The sequence below is a fragment of the Carassius gibelio genome, chromosome A1, assembly GCF_023724105.1.
Source record: "Carassius gibelio isolate Cgi1373 ecotype wild population from Czech Republic chromosome A1, carGib1.2-hapl.c, whole genome shotgun sequence".
NCBI classification, from domain to species: domain Eukaryota; kingdom Metazoa; phylum Chordata; class Actinopteri; order Cypriniformes; family Cyprinidae; genus Carassius; species Carassius gibelio.
In genome coordinates, this window is record NC_068371.1 from 33,872,427 (window position 1) to 33,890,552 (window position 18,126).

Genomic DNA, 18,126 nt, shown 5'->3' on the forward strand with positions numbered 1-18,126 from the left:
CCTTGATACAGGTTTAGCTGATTTTAGTTTCTGCCTGTAGGACGGTATAAGATGAACCAGAAGGTGATCAGAACGTCCCAAAGCTGCTCGTGGAACAGAATGAAATGCATCCTTTATTGTGGTGTAGCAGTGATCCAATATATTACTGTCTCTTGTGGGACAAGTAACATGCTGTCTGTATTTTGGCAGTTCACGGGACAGATTGGCTTTATTAAAGTCCCCGAGAATGATTAAAACAGAGTCCGGGTGTTGTTGTTCTGTCTCTGTGATCTGATCAGCGAGTTTCTGTAAAGCTGAGCTCACATGCGCTTGCGGATGGATGTAAACACTGACCAGAATGAACGAGTGAAACTCCCGCGGCGAATAGAACGGCTTGCAGTTAATGAAGAGTGTTTCGAGATTTGAGCAGCACGTCTTCTTTAACACAGTTACATCTGTACACCACCGTTCATTGATGTAAAAGCATGTTGAATGAATGATCTGCTTTTGTCATTTTTCCTTTTTTATTCAAAATATTAACAAATTTGTTAGATATGGCATGAAATAGCTGATATTCCGATTGTCAAATATATGCAAGTGGAAGTGTTTTGTTGTTTAAACACCTTTATAACGATCGCGTTAGTAGAGCTTTATGCGCGATGGGCGCCGCCATCTTAGTTTGTGCCGCAGACGCAGTTCAGAGAATCAGATCTGTTGGATTTACAACACGTGAATTCATCCACTTCTCCCGAAATACATAAAAGTAAGTGGCTGGTGAACTGGGAGAATAATGGAGTAAACTTTAAAGTTACTTACACAATGTGTATCTGATATGAATAAAATGTGTCTAATTATAATGAAAAATATTATTATTGCCTCTTCCTTTGACATCAGTGTGTATTTTACAAACTCTAAATGTATTGTTTTTTCTAGTACTTATATGTCTGAAACCTAAAATAAACATTATGTGGTTGAAAACACTGAAAAGTTGTGATGACAGCTCTGAGCGCACTTGTCTCTGGCTCAGCGCCAGCCAACTCGCGAGAGCACATTTGAATTTCACGTCATGCACTGACCGGTGTGGTCGTACACTCCAGGGACTAGCCTAGACTGATCACACCGGTGTGATCGTACGTGCGATGCGAAAGAGTTACATTAATTGAAACAAAAATATATAAAGCCTATATCGAAATCATCTCGCGACCCCTGCGCCGGGGTCCCGCGACCCACCGTGGGGTCGCGACCCCTACTTTGGGAACCACTGATCTAGAGCAGTGGTTTTCAAACCAGTTCTGCAAGCACCCTTGGCACCTCACATTTTGTATGTCTCCCTATATCTGACACACCCATTGTAGGTCTTGCGGTCTCTACTAATGAGCTGATGAGTTAAAACAGGTGTGACAGATGAGAGAGACTAGCTCCAGGTGTGATAGATGAGGGACCGGTTTAAAAAGCACTGATCTAGAGTTTCATCGTGGACATTTACATAAGGATGCAGAGGAGGAGTCTGACAATCTGACAGATATAAAGAGTGTTTGTGGCAGACTGAAGAACACAAACGGTGAGTTACTGCTTTATTCATGATTTTCTTATTCAGACATTTATACAGCTTTTAGAAAACAGAAACATGGCATGTAATAGGAAATGTTCCAATTATTTTCATCTAGATAAAACTGATCTCTGCTGTGATCTACTGAGGAGAGATTGAGAAGATGGCAGGAAGTTCATCAATAACTCTAGATTCCTAGAGATGTTTTCAGTGTGATGTTCATCTCTTTCTCTCTGATTCTGTAGATGTTGGTGTTTTTAGCAACTATTTTCTCTGTTGCTCTGGTGAGCGGATGCAGTCAGGATAAACCTATGCCAGTTGACTGTTCTGACCTTTATAAATCAGGACAAACAGTCAGTGGGATTTACTCCATCTATCCAGCAGGAGACATTCCTGTCTGGGTTTACTGTGAGATGATCTCAGGTGGGAAAGATGAAGACAACGGAGCATGGACGGTATGAATGTGACTCTAGATCATCAAACACACATCAGCACATTCATTATGAATCATATCTTCTATATAAACCCATCACAGGTGTTTCAGAGGAGAATGGACGGCACTGTGAATTTCTATCGGCCGTGGAATCAGTACAAGAGAGGATTTGGGAATGTGGAGGGAGAATACTGGCTGGGTAAGATCTCACCGTGTGTGTGTGTGTGTGTGTGTGTGTGTGTGTGGATGTTCATGTCCAGTGTTTGGTTGAACGTGTTCTCTGTGTGTATGATCAGGGCTGGAGAACATGTACCAGCTGACACGTAAGAACAAGTACATGCTGCAAGTGGATCTGGAGGACTTCACCGGGAGGAAAGGTTTCGCTCTGTACTCCTCCTTCTCTGTGGATCGTGAAACCCAAGGGTATAAACTACATGTTTCAGGATTCACTGATGGAGGAGCAGGTAGGACCCTTTCATTCACATTATCAATCACACTCCGAGGAGTAAATGTGCTCCTGGTGTCCTTCGTCATGCTGTTCCTCTCTGCAGGAGACTCTATGACCGTCCATGATGGACAGAAGTTCACCACCTTTGACAAAGACCAAGACTCCTATGAAACAAACTGTGCCAGAGTGTATCTTGGGGCGTTTTGGTACTATAACTGTCACCTTGCAAACCCCAATGGTGTGTATTTATGGGGAGATGATCCCACCCTTTTCGCTGTTGGAAATGTTTGGTACACATGGACAAACAATTTTTCTGTTGGTATGAAATCCATCAGCATGAAGATCAGACGCGTATCTGTTCAGGGGGTCGGGGTCAGGGTCGGGGTGGCAAGGTTTGGGGGGTTTCGTTAAATATACAATGGAAGCAAATCAATAAACTTCGGCAATTAAAAGGTTTTTATGTGTTGATGTGACTTCTTTTCACAAATCCCAGAAACCGTAAATGAGGAATTCAGTTCAACCGTTCCCAAACCAATAATCTTTCTCTATAAATTAAACTATATCTGTAACTGAACAGCATGTACTGTTAACACAGACACCCCAATTTTTTCAATTTTCAACAAAAGTCCACATTTTTACATCACGGTTTGTATCTTTAATAAAAACCTACAGTTCCTCCTTGTTTTAAACAATTTAACTTTATGTCTATCTTCGCTAGAAGAGACCAACTAACAATGCAATAAAATTCAACATTAAAATAAAAAGATATTATATGGAAATATTGAACTGTAATTTAATATGCCTGTGTCAGTTTCATTCACTTCCTCTTTGATGACGATTTCACTGTAGCGTATGCTGGAAGTGCAAACTCCGTCACTGGCCAAAAAACATTTAATTGTGTTTTCTGAAGCGCTGCCATTGTGTGCAACGAAGCCACAGCCTGACCTGCTGCTTTTATGTTCTGCCATTTAAGCGGGAGGTATCCTGGAGGAGCTTAGATGGCAAAGAGGGAGATTTAAGAGAGGATGTTTTCCCCCACAGAGAAACAGGGGGCATCTTCTCATAGCCATTTTCACTCATGCCCTCTGGACCAGCTGCTGTTGAGGCACGGAAGAGAATGAGCTTGTGGGGATAACAGGTGGATCTCATTGAGGAGTTTAGAGAGGGACTTTCCCTTTCACGCTCTTCGGCGGCAGACGAGAGTGAACTTCAGGAGGAAGATGTGTTGTAATTAACCCTTTCTGATACTGAAGTTAGTGCTCTGCTGGGTTCTGCCCAGGAAGAGCAGGAGATGTCTGAGGATGGCGAAGAAGCTGAGGCTGAGCCTTCTCAATCCTACTGCCCTGCGTATGTGGAGCTGTTAGAGGTTCTGGATCGCGCCAAAGTTGGACTTGCCATGGAAGCGTGCTAGCAAAGTAATGCCGCTAGGTTACCTCGATGAGCGTTATTAGTCTCACCATAGCCCTCCAGCCCAGATGAGTCTTCCATTCTTGTCTGATTTACATGCAGAAGTCGAAAAAAAATGGAAGAGGCCATTTTCTTCTCGCATACATCGGTTTCAGTGTACGAGATATGCTAACATTGAGGGCATGAGCGAAAATGGCTATGAGAAGATGCCATCTGTTTCTCTGTGGGGGAAACATCCTCTCTTAAATCTCCCTCTTTGCCATCTAAGCTCCTCCAGGATACATCCCGCTTAAATGGCAGAACATAAAAGCAGCAGGTCAGGCTGTGGCTTCGTTGCACACAGTCGTGGCCTGGTGGAAGTCATGGCCTAATGGTTAGAGGGTTGGACTCCCAATCGAAGGGTTGTGGGTTCTAGTCTCGTGCCGGATGGAATTGTGGGTGGGGGGAGTGCATGTACAGCTCTCTCTCCACCTTCAATACCACGACTTAGTTGCCCTTGAGCAAGGCATCGAACCCCCAACTGCTCCCCGGGCGCCGCAGCAATGGCTGCACACTGCTCCGGGTGTGTGCTCACAGTGTGTGTGTGTGTTCACTGCTCTGTGTGTGTGCATTTCGGATGGGTTAAATGCAGAGCACAAATTCTGAGTATGGGTCACCATACTTGGCTGAGTGTCACTTCACTTTCACTTTCACTTTCACAATGGCAGCGCTTCAGGCCTATCAGGCTGACCTGCTGAAGGACCTGGATAAAGGCGAGGGCCTTTCAGCTGACCATGTAGCCGAGCTGCGCCGCATCACAAACCTCTCTCTCCATGCTACCAAACACCATGGGTAGGTCTATGGCGACCATGGTAGTAACGGAGCGACATCTGTGGGTGAACCTGGCAAACATCTGGAGGAAGGAAAACTGCTTTCTTTTCGATGCTCCAGTCTCACCTTCTGAGCTTTTCGGTACCTGCATCGAGACGGTGGTTGAGAAGTTCAGGGAGGCAAGGGCACGCTCAGCTGCCTTTAAATCCTTCATTCAACTAAGGTCCAGGTCCGAGCCCGAACAACATAGGGGTCCAGGCCCATCTCGTTCTGAGGATCAAAGACGGGTGCAGAAGGCTAGTGTTGCAGCTCGTGCTCCTCCCCCGCCTGTGGGCATTGGCAAGAGGAATCGTGGGTCACGAGGAGGTAAGCAGGACCTGAGGGATGTGATTCAGATGAGGCAGCGTTCTCATCCGAATCGGAGCGATACCTAGGTAGCTAATTATTCCCTTTGTATGTTTTTAACTTCTGCTCTTATCCCCCCTTGCCTAATTCCCCTGTAACCACCAGCTCTCCACCTGATCGAGGTTAGGTGGAAAAATTTCTCACATAACAGTCTCCTATGCTGGACCTATGATGTTTTTGGTTGGTTCTATATTCATAGTAACCACCTTACTGATGATCCGGACTATAAGGAGGTGCCCCATGAGCGGGACTCCAGTACAGGAGGGTGGGTGAGTATGTAACCCTTTCTGTATATACTTATGGGTTAAATTGCTAGTGGTTATGTGTCTACTAACACTCTGTGAGTCACTTTTACAGTGTTCAGTCATGGCATTTACTAACACCTATCAGCACCGACCTTCCGGCCTCGTGCTCTGGTATTAGGCGGCCGAGATCACAGGCTTCTGCGGGAGCCTCGCTGATCATCAGAACTGAAACACAGCACTGCAGGGGATTTCATGAATGTCCGGCCAGGTCACCCTGAGGTCACCTAATATGCGCTGTCACATCCAGCAGGAAGGCGGAGGTGGTAGTTACAGAATTCTTCCTGTATATAATGCCTCAGGTGATGCTCCCCTCACCAGAGATTTGTAAAATTGGAGCTTGCCTCTCCCGTGCGGTTCAGCACCCCTGCGATGCTTGGGAGCCATACACTCTGTGTACTTCCTAAAGTGGTAAGTGTGGATGCAAGACTCTGCACACTTTTATGAAATCATGTACGATAAGGGTTACGCGCTCCGCTTCATTCCCTTTTCTAGATGGTTAGACCTTGGTTCCTTTGGCTCCATTCAGCCGAAGTCAAGTCAAGTCAAGTCACCTTTATTTATATAGCGATTTAAACAAAATACATTGTGTCAAAACAACTGAACAACATTCATTAGGAAAACAGTGTGTCAATAATGCAAAATGACAGTTAAAGGCAGTTCATCATTGAATTCAGTTATGTCATCTCTGTTCAGTTTAAATAGTGTCTGTGCATTTATATGCAATCAAGTCAATGATATCACTGTAGATGAAGTGACCCCAACTAAGCAAGCCAGAGGTGACAGCGGCAAGGAACCGAAACTCCATCGGTGACAGAATGGAGAAAAAACCTAAGGGGGGGGGGGGCAGTTCTCCTCTGACCAGACGAAACCAGTAGTTCAATTCCAGGCTGCAGCAAAGTAAGATTGTGCAGAAGAATCATCTGTTTCCTGTGGTCTTGTCCTGGTGCTCCTCTGAGACAAGGTATTTACAGGGGATCTGTATCTGGGCTCTAGTTGTCCTGGTCTCCGCTGTCTTTCAGGGATGTAGAGGTCCTTTCTAGGTGCTGATCCAACATCTGGTCTGGATACAGACTGGATCTTGTGGCTACGGTGACCTCGGAATAAGGGAGAAATAGACTAATATTAGCATACATGCCATTCTTCTTATGATGTAGCAGGTACATCGGGTGGTATGGGAAGTGTTCCCGGTTCTGGTTTACCTAATTAATGCAGCCTAAAAATCCTTAAACGGATTTGGATATTAAAAGCATATTAGGATGTTATGTGTAAGCCAGGTTGAAGAGATGGGTCTTTAATCTAGATTTAAACTGCAAGAATGTGTCTGCCTCCTGAACAATGTTAGGTAGGTTATTCCAGATAGCCAAATAGGAAAAGGATCTGCCGCCCACAGTTGATTTTGAGAACGTAGCGGACGTAGAGGATTATAATGTAAAAAGAGCTTTTTCAAATACCGAGGTGCTAAACCATTCAGAGCTTTATAAGTAATAAGCAATATTTTAAAATCTATTCGATGTTTGATAGGGAGACAGTGCAGCATTGACAGGACCGGGCTAATATGGTGATACTTCCTGGTTCTAGTAAGAACTCTTGCTGCAGCATTTTGGACTAACTGTAGTATGTTTACTAAGCGTGCAGAACAACCACCCAATAAAGCATTACAATAATCTAACCTCGAGGTCATGAATGCATGGATTAACATTCCTGCATTTGACATTGAGAGCATAGGCCGTAATTGAGATAGATATATTTTTGAGATGGAAAAATGCAGTTTTACAAATGCTTGAAACGTGGCTTTCTAAGGAAAGATTGCGATCAAATGGCACACCTAGGTTACTAACTGATGATGAAGAATTGACAGAGCAGCCATCAAGTCTTAGACAGTGTTCTAGGTTATTACAAGCAGAGTTTTTAGGTCCTATAATTAACACCTCTGTTTTTTCTGAATTTAGCAGTAATAAATTACTCGTCATCCAGTTTTTTATATCACTATGCATTCCATTAGTTTTTCAAATTGGTCTGTTTCACCGGGCTGCGAAGAAATATAGAGCTGAGTATCATCAGCATAACAGTGAAAGCTAGCACCATGTTTCTTGATGATATCTCCCAAGGGTAACATATAAAGTGTGAAGAGTAGTGGCCCTAGTACTGAGCCTTGAGGTACTCCATACTGCAATTGTGATCGATATGATACATCTTCATTCACTGCTTCAAACTGATGGCGGTCATATAAGTACGATTTAAACCATGCTAATGCACTTCCATTAATGCCAACAAAGTTTTCAAGTTCTTTGGGGTCAAGTTGTGTTTTTTTGATGAGAGGCTTAATAAAAGCCAGTTTGAAGGTTTTGGGGACATGTCCTAATGACAATGAGGAATTAATAATAGTCAGAAGAGGACCTATGACTTCTGGAAGCACCTCTTTTAGGAGCTTATATGGTATCGGGTCTAACATACATGTTGTTGGTTTAGATGATTTAACAAGTTTATACAATTCTTCCTTTCCTATAGTAGAGAATGAGTGGAACTGTTCCTCAGGGGGTCTATAGTGCACTGTCTGATGTGATACTGTAGCATGATAGACCTGAAAACTCTTCAATACTCGTGAGATGACCGCTTATAATAGGGTTCCATTTATCTTGTCGAAAAAATTTTTGTTGTTGTTGTTAGAGCACATGACAAGCTGCGCGTAGACGAGACCGCGCTGAGCTGCGCGTAGACAAGGCCACGCTGAGCCGCACATAACTAGACCATGCTGAGCCACACATAGACAAGGCACCATTGAGACCACATGAACCTGGCCACAAAGGGCCATGCTGCTACGCGCAAAAGCTATGCAGCGATATACGGGAGTCCGCTAAAGCCACGCGAAGATGAGGACTCAGAACAACGCAACTAATTCATAGCACGAGTTTGAAAACTGAACTATCAACAGATTGATAGAGCATGGCAACACCACCAGTAGTTGCATGGAAATTTACCTGAATTATTACTGAGTTTGCTGAGCTTCAAGGGTGGTCTTTAGGTCAGGTCTTATGTAAGACTCGAATGCTGAGGAAAATAGGAATATACAAGATCTTCCCAGGATCTTGATAGCTGCTGTAGGAATGCCGCGGTCGGCTGCTGTAGTAGCTGCTCCATTCCTAAATGAGTGTCCAGTATACAGGGAAGGGTATAGGCCACAGTTTTTAAGGACAGAAACTAGATGAGATCTGAACCAGGTTTTAGAAAGAGGAGCTCCATTAGAGAGTGAGAATAGGGATGAGTGATCTGAGGATCTGGGGCGAATTTTAAGGAATCTAATCATAGATGAAAAGGGGCAGAAATTATTTCTAATTTTGGATATTGTTATGGAAACACCAGAACCAGAAGAGTCATTTTTAGAGTGTTTAAGAAAAAGTGTAAAGCAGTTAGGAGATAAGTGTAAGTCGGAGATAGAAAGAGCTGTTGTAAAAAAAAAAATATATATTTTACTTTCTTATTTACTTTCTTAGACATTTAGTGGGTTTTCAAATATTTTCATTTTTTTTCCTTTTGATTTAACTTGTGTTTCTCTCTCGGTATGTATGTTTGTCACCTGAAATGCAGCGAAGACATCACACAGTAAAACAAAGAGCCTTTGAAGTCTTTAGTGTGGGTAATTTACTCAGGAAAGACAGAGGGGTTAGCCATAAATCAAGACCTTTGACCTCACGGGTGTGAAGATAATAAAAGCCCAAGGGGTTAGAAGGGCCATTGTGTTTTCTGAAAACAGATAGTTTTGGTTTACGGGGTTAAGTGGAAATTAACAGAGAAGGAGCCTTGTAAGAAGTGGGGGTGATAACAGTATAATAAGGCTGTCTGTTTTCAGTGTGATTCAGGTTTGTTGTGTTTCAGGGTAACTGCTGAAACAGTGAACGCACCTCTTTAAGGAAAATAAACTTCTTTCCTTAAATATACAGGTCCTTCTCAAAAAAATTGCATATTGTGATAAAAGTTCATTATTTTCCATAATGTAATGATAAAAATTAAACTTTCATATATTTGAGATTCATTTTACACCAACTGAAATATTTCAGGTCTTGTTTTAATACTGATGATTTTGGCATACAGCTCATGAAAACCCGAAATTCCTATCTCAAAAAATAGGAAAAGTCCCAAAAAGTCCCGCAATCAGGCAAATATTTTTGACAACAGCGCCCTGCTGGTATTTTCAGGTTCCTGTCAAATTACAGAAATATAGATTTGTATTAAGTTGTGCAAGGAAACAGCAACAATGGTAATGTCATGCAGTTATGTGACATGATGTCATCAACCCAACTGCATTTGCAGTATTTCAGATAATAATAATGAGCTATATACAGTATTGTTCAAAATAATAGCAGTACAATGTGACTAACCAGAATAATCAAGGTTTTTCGTATATTTTTTTATTGCTACGTGGCAAACAAGTTACCAGTAGGTTCAGTAGATTCTCAGAAAACAAATGAGACCCAGCATTCATGATGTGCACGCTCTTAAGGCTGTGCAATTGGGCAATTAGTTGAATTAGTTGAAAGGGGTGTGTTCAAAAAAATAGCAGTGTGGCATTCAATCACTGAGGTCATCAATTTTGTGAAGAAACAGGTGTGAATCAGGTGGCCCCTATTTAAGGATGAAGCCAACACTTGTTGAACATGCATTTGAAAGCTGAGGAAAATGGGTCGTTCAAGACATTGTTCAGAAGAACAGCGTACTTTGATTAAAAAGTTGATTAGAGAGGGGAAAACCTATAAAGAGGTGCAAAAAATGATAGGCTGTTCAGCTAAAATGATCTCCAATGCCTTAAAATGGAGAGCAAAACCAGAGAGACGTGGAAGAAAACGGAAGACAACCATCAAAATGGATAGAAGAATAACCAGAATGGCAAAGGCTCAGCCAATGATCACCTCCAGGATGATCAAAGACAGTCTGGAGTTACCTGTAAGTACTGTGACAGTTAGAAGACGTCTGTGTGAAGCTAATCTATTTTCAAGAATCCCCCGCAAAGTCCCTCTGTTAAAAAAAAGGCATGTGCAGAAGAGGTTACAATTTGCCAAAGAACACATCAACTGGCCTAAAGAGAAATGGAGGAACATTTTGTGGACTGATGAGAGTAAAATTGTTCTTTTTGGGTCCAAGGGCCACAGGCAGTTTGTGAGACGACCCCCAAACTCTGAATTCAAGCCACAGTACACAGTGAAGACAGTGAAGCATGGAGGTGCAAGCATCATGATATGGGCATGTTTCTCCTACTATGGTGTTGGGCCTATTTATCGCATACCAGGGATCATGGATCAGTTTGCATATGTTAAAATACTTGAAGAGGTCATGTTGCCCTATGCTGAAGAGGACATGCCCTTGAAATGGTTGTTTCAACAAGACAATGACCCAAAACACACTAGTAAACGGGCAAAGTCTTGGTTCCAAACCAACAAAATTAATGTTATGGAGTGGCCAGCCCAATCTCCAGACCTTAATCCAATTGAGAACTTGTGGGGTGATATCAAAAATGCTGTTTCTGAAGCAAAACCAAGAAATGTGAATGAATTGTGGAATGTTGTTAAAGAATCATGGAGTGGAATAACAGCTGAGAGGTGCCACAAGTTGGTTGACTCCATGCCACACAGATGTCAAGCAGTTTTAAAAAACTGTGGTCATACAACTAAATATTAGTTTAGTGATTCACAGGATTGCTAAATCCCAGAAAAAAAAATGTTTGTACAAAATAGTTTTGAGTTTGTACAGTCAAAGGTAGACACTGCTATTTTTTTGAACACACCCCTTTCAACTAATTCAACTAATTGCCCAATTGCACAGCCTTAAGAGCGTGCATATCATGAATGCTGGGTCTTGTTTGTTTTCTGAGAATCTACTGAACCTACTGGTAACTTGTTTGCCACGTAGCAATAAAAAATATACTAAAAACCTTGATTATTCTGGTTAGTCACATTGTACTGCTATTATTTTGAACAATACTGTATATCCATATATGAATATTTAAACAATACACAGAATTTAGCCCTGCCTACAACTTGTATTCATTCAGCCCCAGTGTCCAAGGCAACTTTAAACTAAGAGGTTTGTCTTTTGGTTCACTGCACTGTAAAAAAAAAAAAAAAGTGAAATGCATGGCAGCACATGTTGCCAAACGTTTACCATTAATGAAAATATTGGTTAAAGATGGTTAAAAAAGAAATGGTCAGTGACTGGCAAAAGCATTTGCCAACCAAAAACTGTAAAAGTAAGGTAAAATATCCTAATTCATAAGTGTTTTACAAAAAAAAATTTTTTACAGGTAGTTCCGAGATGAAAAATATAGAAAATATAAATCTCTTGGATGCATCAATTAGTTAGCCACAGCACACACGCAGGAGCTGATAAAAAAACTATCATTCCATCAGCAACTACAGTGCAAATAAGTTATTAGAGAAAAAAATAAAAAATAAATAAAAATTACAGTGTGGTCATGCAGTAGAGTAGGTTAAGTCACTTGTACAGTACAGAATATTTAAGAGAAAAAGTTTAATTTTCTTACAGGAAAAGAAACATTAGCATATGCCTCAGTTACTCCAGAAAGGACATTCACCCTTATAAAAACCCACACTAACCTTTTTAAAGACAGCTTGTGTGTGTATAATAAAAACTAGAGTGCATTACACATACCATTGGCCCTGTTGCATCCTCTGTATTTATTGAAATATTTTTTTGATCTCTACAACAAAGGGCAAATAGTTTTCTATTTTAATTTTCCTCCTTCCAACACCTGTCACTGTGAGAAACTACAAACCCCATTTCCAGAAAAGTTACGATGAGAAAGTACCATTGACACGGGCATATATTGGGATTTTATATGCTCCTTCTGGCATGCTTTAGCTCCTCCAAACCTCCTGAATGGTCCTACATGGTCTGGAAATATAATGCAGTAGCCTCGATATCCCTGTTTAAAAAGTTTCCTATATGTATCTCTGAAGATGACACTGTTATGAACAGTCTCCACATCTGACATGTGGCTTGTTCCTACCATGGGATGAGTTGATTATCAAATGGATATGGTCATAACATTTACTTTGCATGGCCTCAGATCACGGAGCTTCTTAAAATGATATTCCAGTTTGGGTTGTTGCTAAGAGGTAAATTGCATAACTGATTATTAACACTGCTATGTTGTTTTGTATTCAAAGCAATCTGGCCCAACCCTACTAACCGATCATCTGTCCCTTTGCCAGTCCATTTCCTCCATTTCCCATTCATCTTCCACCAGCTTAGGAGTTGGTTGAAGAATGCCTCTGTATGTGCGTGCTACAGTCTGCTGCTTGAGTATGAGTTAATGCAGTCTTCTCTTAAGTAGACTGATGAGGCCCTTGGATGCCTCCTCTGTGAATCCATTGGGATAGCCTATAAATCCACCGTCAGGATCACCGTCAGGTTGTTGGTTGTATATCTGGATCTCATCTAGCAAGTGCTTCTTTTTTTTGGCAATCTTCTGAGTAATCTCCTGATGCCTTTTGTTGCGATCTGTAATAAGAATAAAGACAATGGTATTACAAAAGAGCTGCCATGGCATTTAATGAACAGAAACAATATAACTTCCATCTACATCACTTACATTTAATAATATATACTATTCTGTCTATAAAAGGTAGTGCTTCTTCTGACAAATGCTCATGAAGAGTGCTTCGATGGAGACCTGCAAACCACAAGCATCAACAGAACTGGCTGCTGCATTTCCTAAAGAGAAAGGTTTCAAACACAATTCAGTTTTTGTAATTGCACAAAGTACAGCGGCAACATACACACTTTAGGACAATGTATAATTTGGACAGAAATCTATCTTGTATGTTTTTTCATACCGTACTGGACACTGACTGCATGTTTCAGCAACAATTAGGGTCTAAGCGACATAGGCTAAGAGGCATAGGCATCTAATCTGTGTGATATCTTTATTATCATCACTTTTCAAGAGTCCATCGTCCAGTCTTTTCTTTATTAAAGTCATTGATGGGGGATTGTCCCCTATCCATTCTACACATTGAATCTGGTGATCCCATGATCTTTATTGTAGCTCCACATATAGGCCAAACTTTCAAAAACAATATCCTCTGAATTGACAGTAGTAACACATGGTGCTCTTGTGTATTAAGAAAGTGGAAATCCTTAGGTTCATAGTTTTCTACAGAGCTAGTTTCTGTTTCCAATGAGAAGCTGTGATACTTGCACCAAGAATGAGAACAAACAAGTGCCTTTTGAAAATATCAGAATTACAACAGAGCACGCATGAATGCTGCAAACATGGAGCCTAAAGGTTGATTTCTACTTCTACGTTTGACCTATGCCGGAGCCTCTACGCTATAGAGTATGCGTTGGTTTTCATTTATACTTCTGGGTCGCTGTCCACGTTAACACAATTACACATGCAGAGGGAGCATGTGACACCCGGGGGAGGGGTTCTAGCAGACCAATTACTGCGCTTGCGTCTGTTTAGAATTGACGCATTGTTATATTTTTGGAGAGGTACACGTGAGGGTACATGTGCTACACACAGCTACGGCAGGAGTTCGACTGACACATTGCGCTTGGTCTGACATTTCCTACCTCAAATAATATTGTTCGATTTCGGTCCGATTTGCATGAAGATGCACCAATCATTTGGTTTTCACTGATAAAATATATACTTTCTTTTTTCAGCGTGAAGCAGACTGACTCACAGCTCGTCTGAACCGATCTGATTCTTTTGATGATTGATTCTGAACTAGTGATGTGTCATTCTTGAACGGTTCGTTGATTTTGAACGAATCTTTAATGTGACTCGGGAAGAACGAGTAGTTTCGGGGAGTGATTTGTTCAGTCGGGCATACGCATTATTCTATAGGTTCTGTTCTAGTCGTAGTAATTCACTTTTCAGTCAATGCAGCATGAGCCGGAAAGAGAATTGATTAGTTCATAGTTCGGGGCTATCAGGTTTTTGACTCGTTCCTCAATCACGTGACAGCCCAATACGCTAAACCCAATGCAATATGAGCCGGAAAGAGAATTGATTAGTCATCTCATGAGTCTTCGGGTCGAGTCATTCCTTAATCACGTGACAGACCCATACGCTAAAACCATAGACAGTAAAAGAATGCAGAGAATTGATTAGTTCATCTTTCGGTTCTTCGGGTTTTTCGTTCTTTTGTCCCGTGATGTGACAACATTGGCTAGAGTAATTAGTTAATTTACAACTTTCCTTACAAAATGGGTGCGTAGTACTTATTTATTATTAGTATTATTTACTCTTACACTAACGTGATGCATTTCTGGTTTCAAATTGTTGCATTTAATTTCTGTCATGGTGGTACTTTTCCATAACACTGAATGTGGAAATAAAGAGTTGGTTATGCTTAAAATGTTGATTTTTTTTCTGTCTGTCTGTTTGTTTGTTCGTTTTTGTTTAGTTGTGCAGTTATTAAATCAGATTGTCTGTGTAAACCATACTTTTGTGGCATATGACACTTTATAAACATTAAAAACACTGTACATACTTTTGAATAGTTGTTTATTGTTTATTTTTGTGCCAGAAAAGCTTTGTAACAAAGAGGACAACTATTCCAAAATAAATTAAAATAATAAAAATGTAAATAATTAAAAATGAAATAAAAATTAAAAGATAATAAAGCCACAGGGTCTAATAACATTAACAAATGAACTTTAAAAGTACAATATAAAAAAAAAAAAGAAAAACTAAATATTGCACAACAAGCTTTGCTTTTTTTACATAATAATTTTAAATGAATATGTTTTAAAATAAATAACACTTTTGTGCCAAAATAAAAACTTTATATCAAAGAGGATAACTATTCCCAAAATAATTTTAAACCATTTGAATAAAAAATAAATGAAAATTAAGAGATACTAAAGCTACGGAGCCTTATAACAATAACAAATTACCTTTAAAATCACAACAACAAAAATATTGCACAACAAGCTAGTCTTTTTCTAAATAAATAAAAATAAATAAGCTTTAAAATAAATAACACACTGTGGCTATATTTTTAGGACTTGCTTTAAGGCATGTTTGCATTATAAAAAAAAAAAAAAAAACAAGCTCCCTGACCTTGGATGGGCTGAGTCTGTGAGTTCTTCTATCTGAGATAATCTGCCCAGTTTTAGAAAAAAAATTTCAGATGGCACGGATGTGGCCACAATGCAAAGTCTTGTCTTTGTGACTTCAGAAAGGCTTTTGTATACTGGTGAACATCTCCTCCACCAGGCCAGAGGGTCTGATGTGCGGGGTAAGAGTGGCTCTGCAAGGTTGGCATCTCCATCATAGCATCTGAGGTCTTAGAAGAGGTAGCAGAAGGCCTCAAACTTAACCTCTCGTCAAAGTCTTCCCAAAACATGGCCCTGCACTGGCAGCGCACCAGGATCTGAAACTCCTCACTCTGAGCTGGGTTAAAACTATTGAAGCTGAAGTTATCATAACCTTAATGTTTTAAACTAACATTAATAATTCAAATTCAAAATGTTATTTGCTTTTAAGGTATGTCATTATGTCCTTTTTTGAGCAATCTTCTTATACATATATTACACCAATATGTCAAGTCTGCCTAGGAAAAGCAATTATTATACCAGCAAACTCAAAATTGGAGTAAAAATGAACAAACTAGTCTATAAATACTTTTTATTGTAAGCTTGGATTATTATATTATTATATAGCCTAGTGTTTATTTACCGATAGACAGTCAAGAAGACAAATTAATCAAAATTTTATTTATAACAGGGTTTTATTTATTTATAAAATAATAACAAACCACAGATCCTCAACAAACAGTAACAAAAACACAGTGACAGAAATAGCGCATGGGTCTGTCACGTGATTAAGGAACGAGTCAAACTCGACCCGAGACCCGAAAGACTCATGAGATTAACTAATCAATTCTCTTTCCGGCTCAAGACCGCGTTAGTTTTGCGTATGGGTCTGTCACGTGATTAAGGAATGACTTAAACCCGAAGACTTCTTAGGCTTGTTCGACTTAATGGAGCTCTGCGCAAACCGATCGTCGACTGACTTGAAGCAGTGCATGCCGGTGTCCTGACATTTTATCCTACCCTGTCAGATTTTCCTACGCGGGTTTACTGCGCACGCGCACATCAATATCGCGTCCTTTGTCTCATGCTAAACAACGATATTTAATGTATCTGCATTACTGTAAGGGTAGGTTTAGGGCTGGGGTAGGTGTAGACTTTAACAAAAACGCAATCTAATTGGTAGAAAATATTATTTATTGTTGGTTTCCTGTAACTGTATCCCTTTTAGCTACAACCGCGAATATAACACATAATTACTGTATTTGCAGTACTGTAAGGGTATGATAGGGTTGTGGTAGGTGTAGACGTTAATAAACCATAACTTTAGGGTGTACTCACACTAGCCAGTTTGAACCGTGCCCGGGTGCGTTTGACCACCAAAGCGCGGTTCGTTTGACTAGTGTGAGTGCTCCGAATCGTGCCCGGGCGCGGCTCGATTGGCCGGCCCTGGCCCGCTTGGAAGAGGTGGGCCAGGGCACGGTTCAGTTGGACTCGGGCGCGGTTCGCATGCAGTGTGAGCGCTAACCGTGCTGGAGCACGGAAAAGGACGCGTTGCGTCACGGTTTTGCGATGCTCCAAAACCAACATGACAGGGAAAGGGTCGCTTTGGTCTATGGCAGAGGTGCAAAACGCATAAAAACTAAAAACTGCAAAATCCTTGCTGCACTTCAGCTGGTACATTGCAAACATCCTCATACGAGCAGCGCGATTACGTGAAAATTTTCGCGCCACTAAGGCGACACATCTGTTTAACAACAGGCTGTGAGAGGGCTGTGGACAAAACAACACAAAATTATCCACAAAGAAAACAGATTGATGTACTCCATTGCGTTCAGAGAGCGCCGCTCTTCCTGTTTATCCCGAAACCATCGCACCATAATGACGTAAGCGTGCTCTGGCACGAATGCTGAAACGCTATATGTGAGTGCAGGCCAGAGGGGGAGTGGGGACAATCGTACTCGGGCCCGGTTCATGGCAACCGTGCCTAGTGTGAGTACACCCTTACAGTAGAATTTTCGTTGTGGAATTGTACTAACCACTGTTTTGGTGGGAGGTAGGAAAATCTGACAGCGTAGGACAAATCGACAGAACACCGGTTAGAAATTTTGTCCGACTTGATACAGCGCTGACGCCACGTGACTGTGACATGTGCCATCAAAGTACCGCGAGAGCGATTCGAGAGTAGCCGGAGATCTCAGCCAGCGCAGCTTCTAAAGAGCGGCTGCACAGATTCTGATGACGACACAACTGATCCAAGATTGGCTGGATTCACTGATGACACCGATGACGTGCGTTTCAAGTTTATTGCGAGTCGACTCCAGTTTCAGAAATTCTCATATGGACTTTTAAAACAGTTCAATACGTTTTTATGTCATCTTCATCTTATAAATCATATTTATTAAATATTGTTTTACTGTATTTACTTTATTGTTAATATAAAGTTTGTGTATGTTTATTTTGCATGACATTCTTTTTTGTATTCAGCAGCATAACCTATTCAAATGAGCATTTTTAATAACTAAAATATTAATCTTAAAAACATACAATCTAATGTGGTATTAAATGTATGCTCCATATACAAATGATACATGATACATTATGTTCCTCCATTTGTTTGGTTTCTTCATATTCTTTAGTTTATTTTGCTGTGTTTATACTTCACCTGCATGTGGTTAGCAAACTGCTAACAACTTGCTGTAACTTCAACTTAACAACATTCAAGACCCTT

General features: G+C 40.8%; 3 protein-coding genes across 4 annotated transcripts in view; all 3 read left to right on the plus strand.

The window, feature by feature from the left end:
* Positions 1-1,435: 1,435 nt before the first annotated feature.
* Positions 1,436-2,865, plus strand: LOC128031113 (microfibril-associated glycoprotein 4-like). 2 transcript variants are annotated; one of them, XM_052619382.1, is made up of 5 exons: positions 1,436-1,540; positions 1,647-1,983; positions 2,064-2,160; positions 2,258-2,425; positions 2,513-2,865. In XM_052619382.1, the coding sequence occupies exons 2-5, from the start codon at positions 1,774-1,776 to the stop codon at positions 2,818-2,820; spliced, it is 783 nt and encodes a 260-aa protein (XP_052475342.1). In that variant the 5' UTR covers positions 1,436-1,540; positions 1,647-1,773; the 3' UTR covers positions 2,821-2,865. The 2 variants fall into 2 exon arrangements, with proteins under 2 accessions (XP_052475342.1, XP_052475405.1); XM_052619445.1 differs by having other exon boundaries at positions 1,461-1,540; positions 1,774-1,983.
* Positions 1,467-18,126, plus strand: part of LOC128031432 (microfibril-associated glycoprotein 4-like) — a 77,335-nt gene continuing 60,675 nt past the window's right edge. The window contains exon 1 of the mRNA XM_052619796.1: positions 1,467-1,540. The gene's annotated coding sequence lies outside the window, so the exon portion shown is untranslated. The remainder of the gene's footprint in view (positions 1,541-18,126) is intronic.
* LOC128031553 (microfibril-associated glycoprotein 4-like) overlaps positions 1,471-18,126 on the plus strand; it is a 41,882-nt gene continuing 25,226 nt past the window's right edge. The window contains exon 1 of the mRNA XM_052619906.1: positions 1,471-1,540. The gene's annotated coding sequence lies outside the window, so the exon portion shown is untranslated. The remainder of the gene's footprint in view (positions 1,541-18,126) is intronic.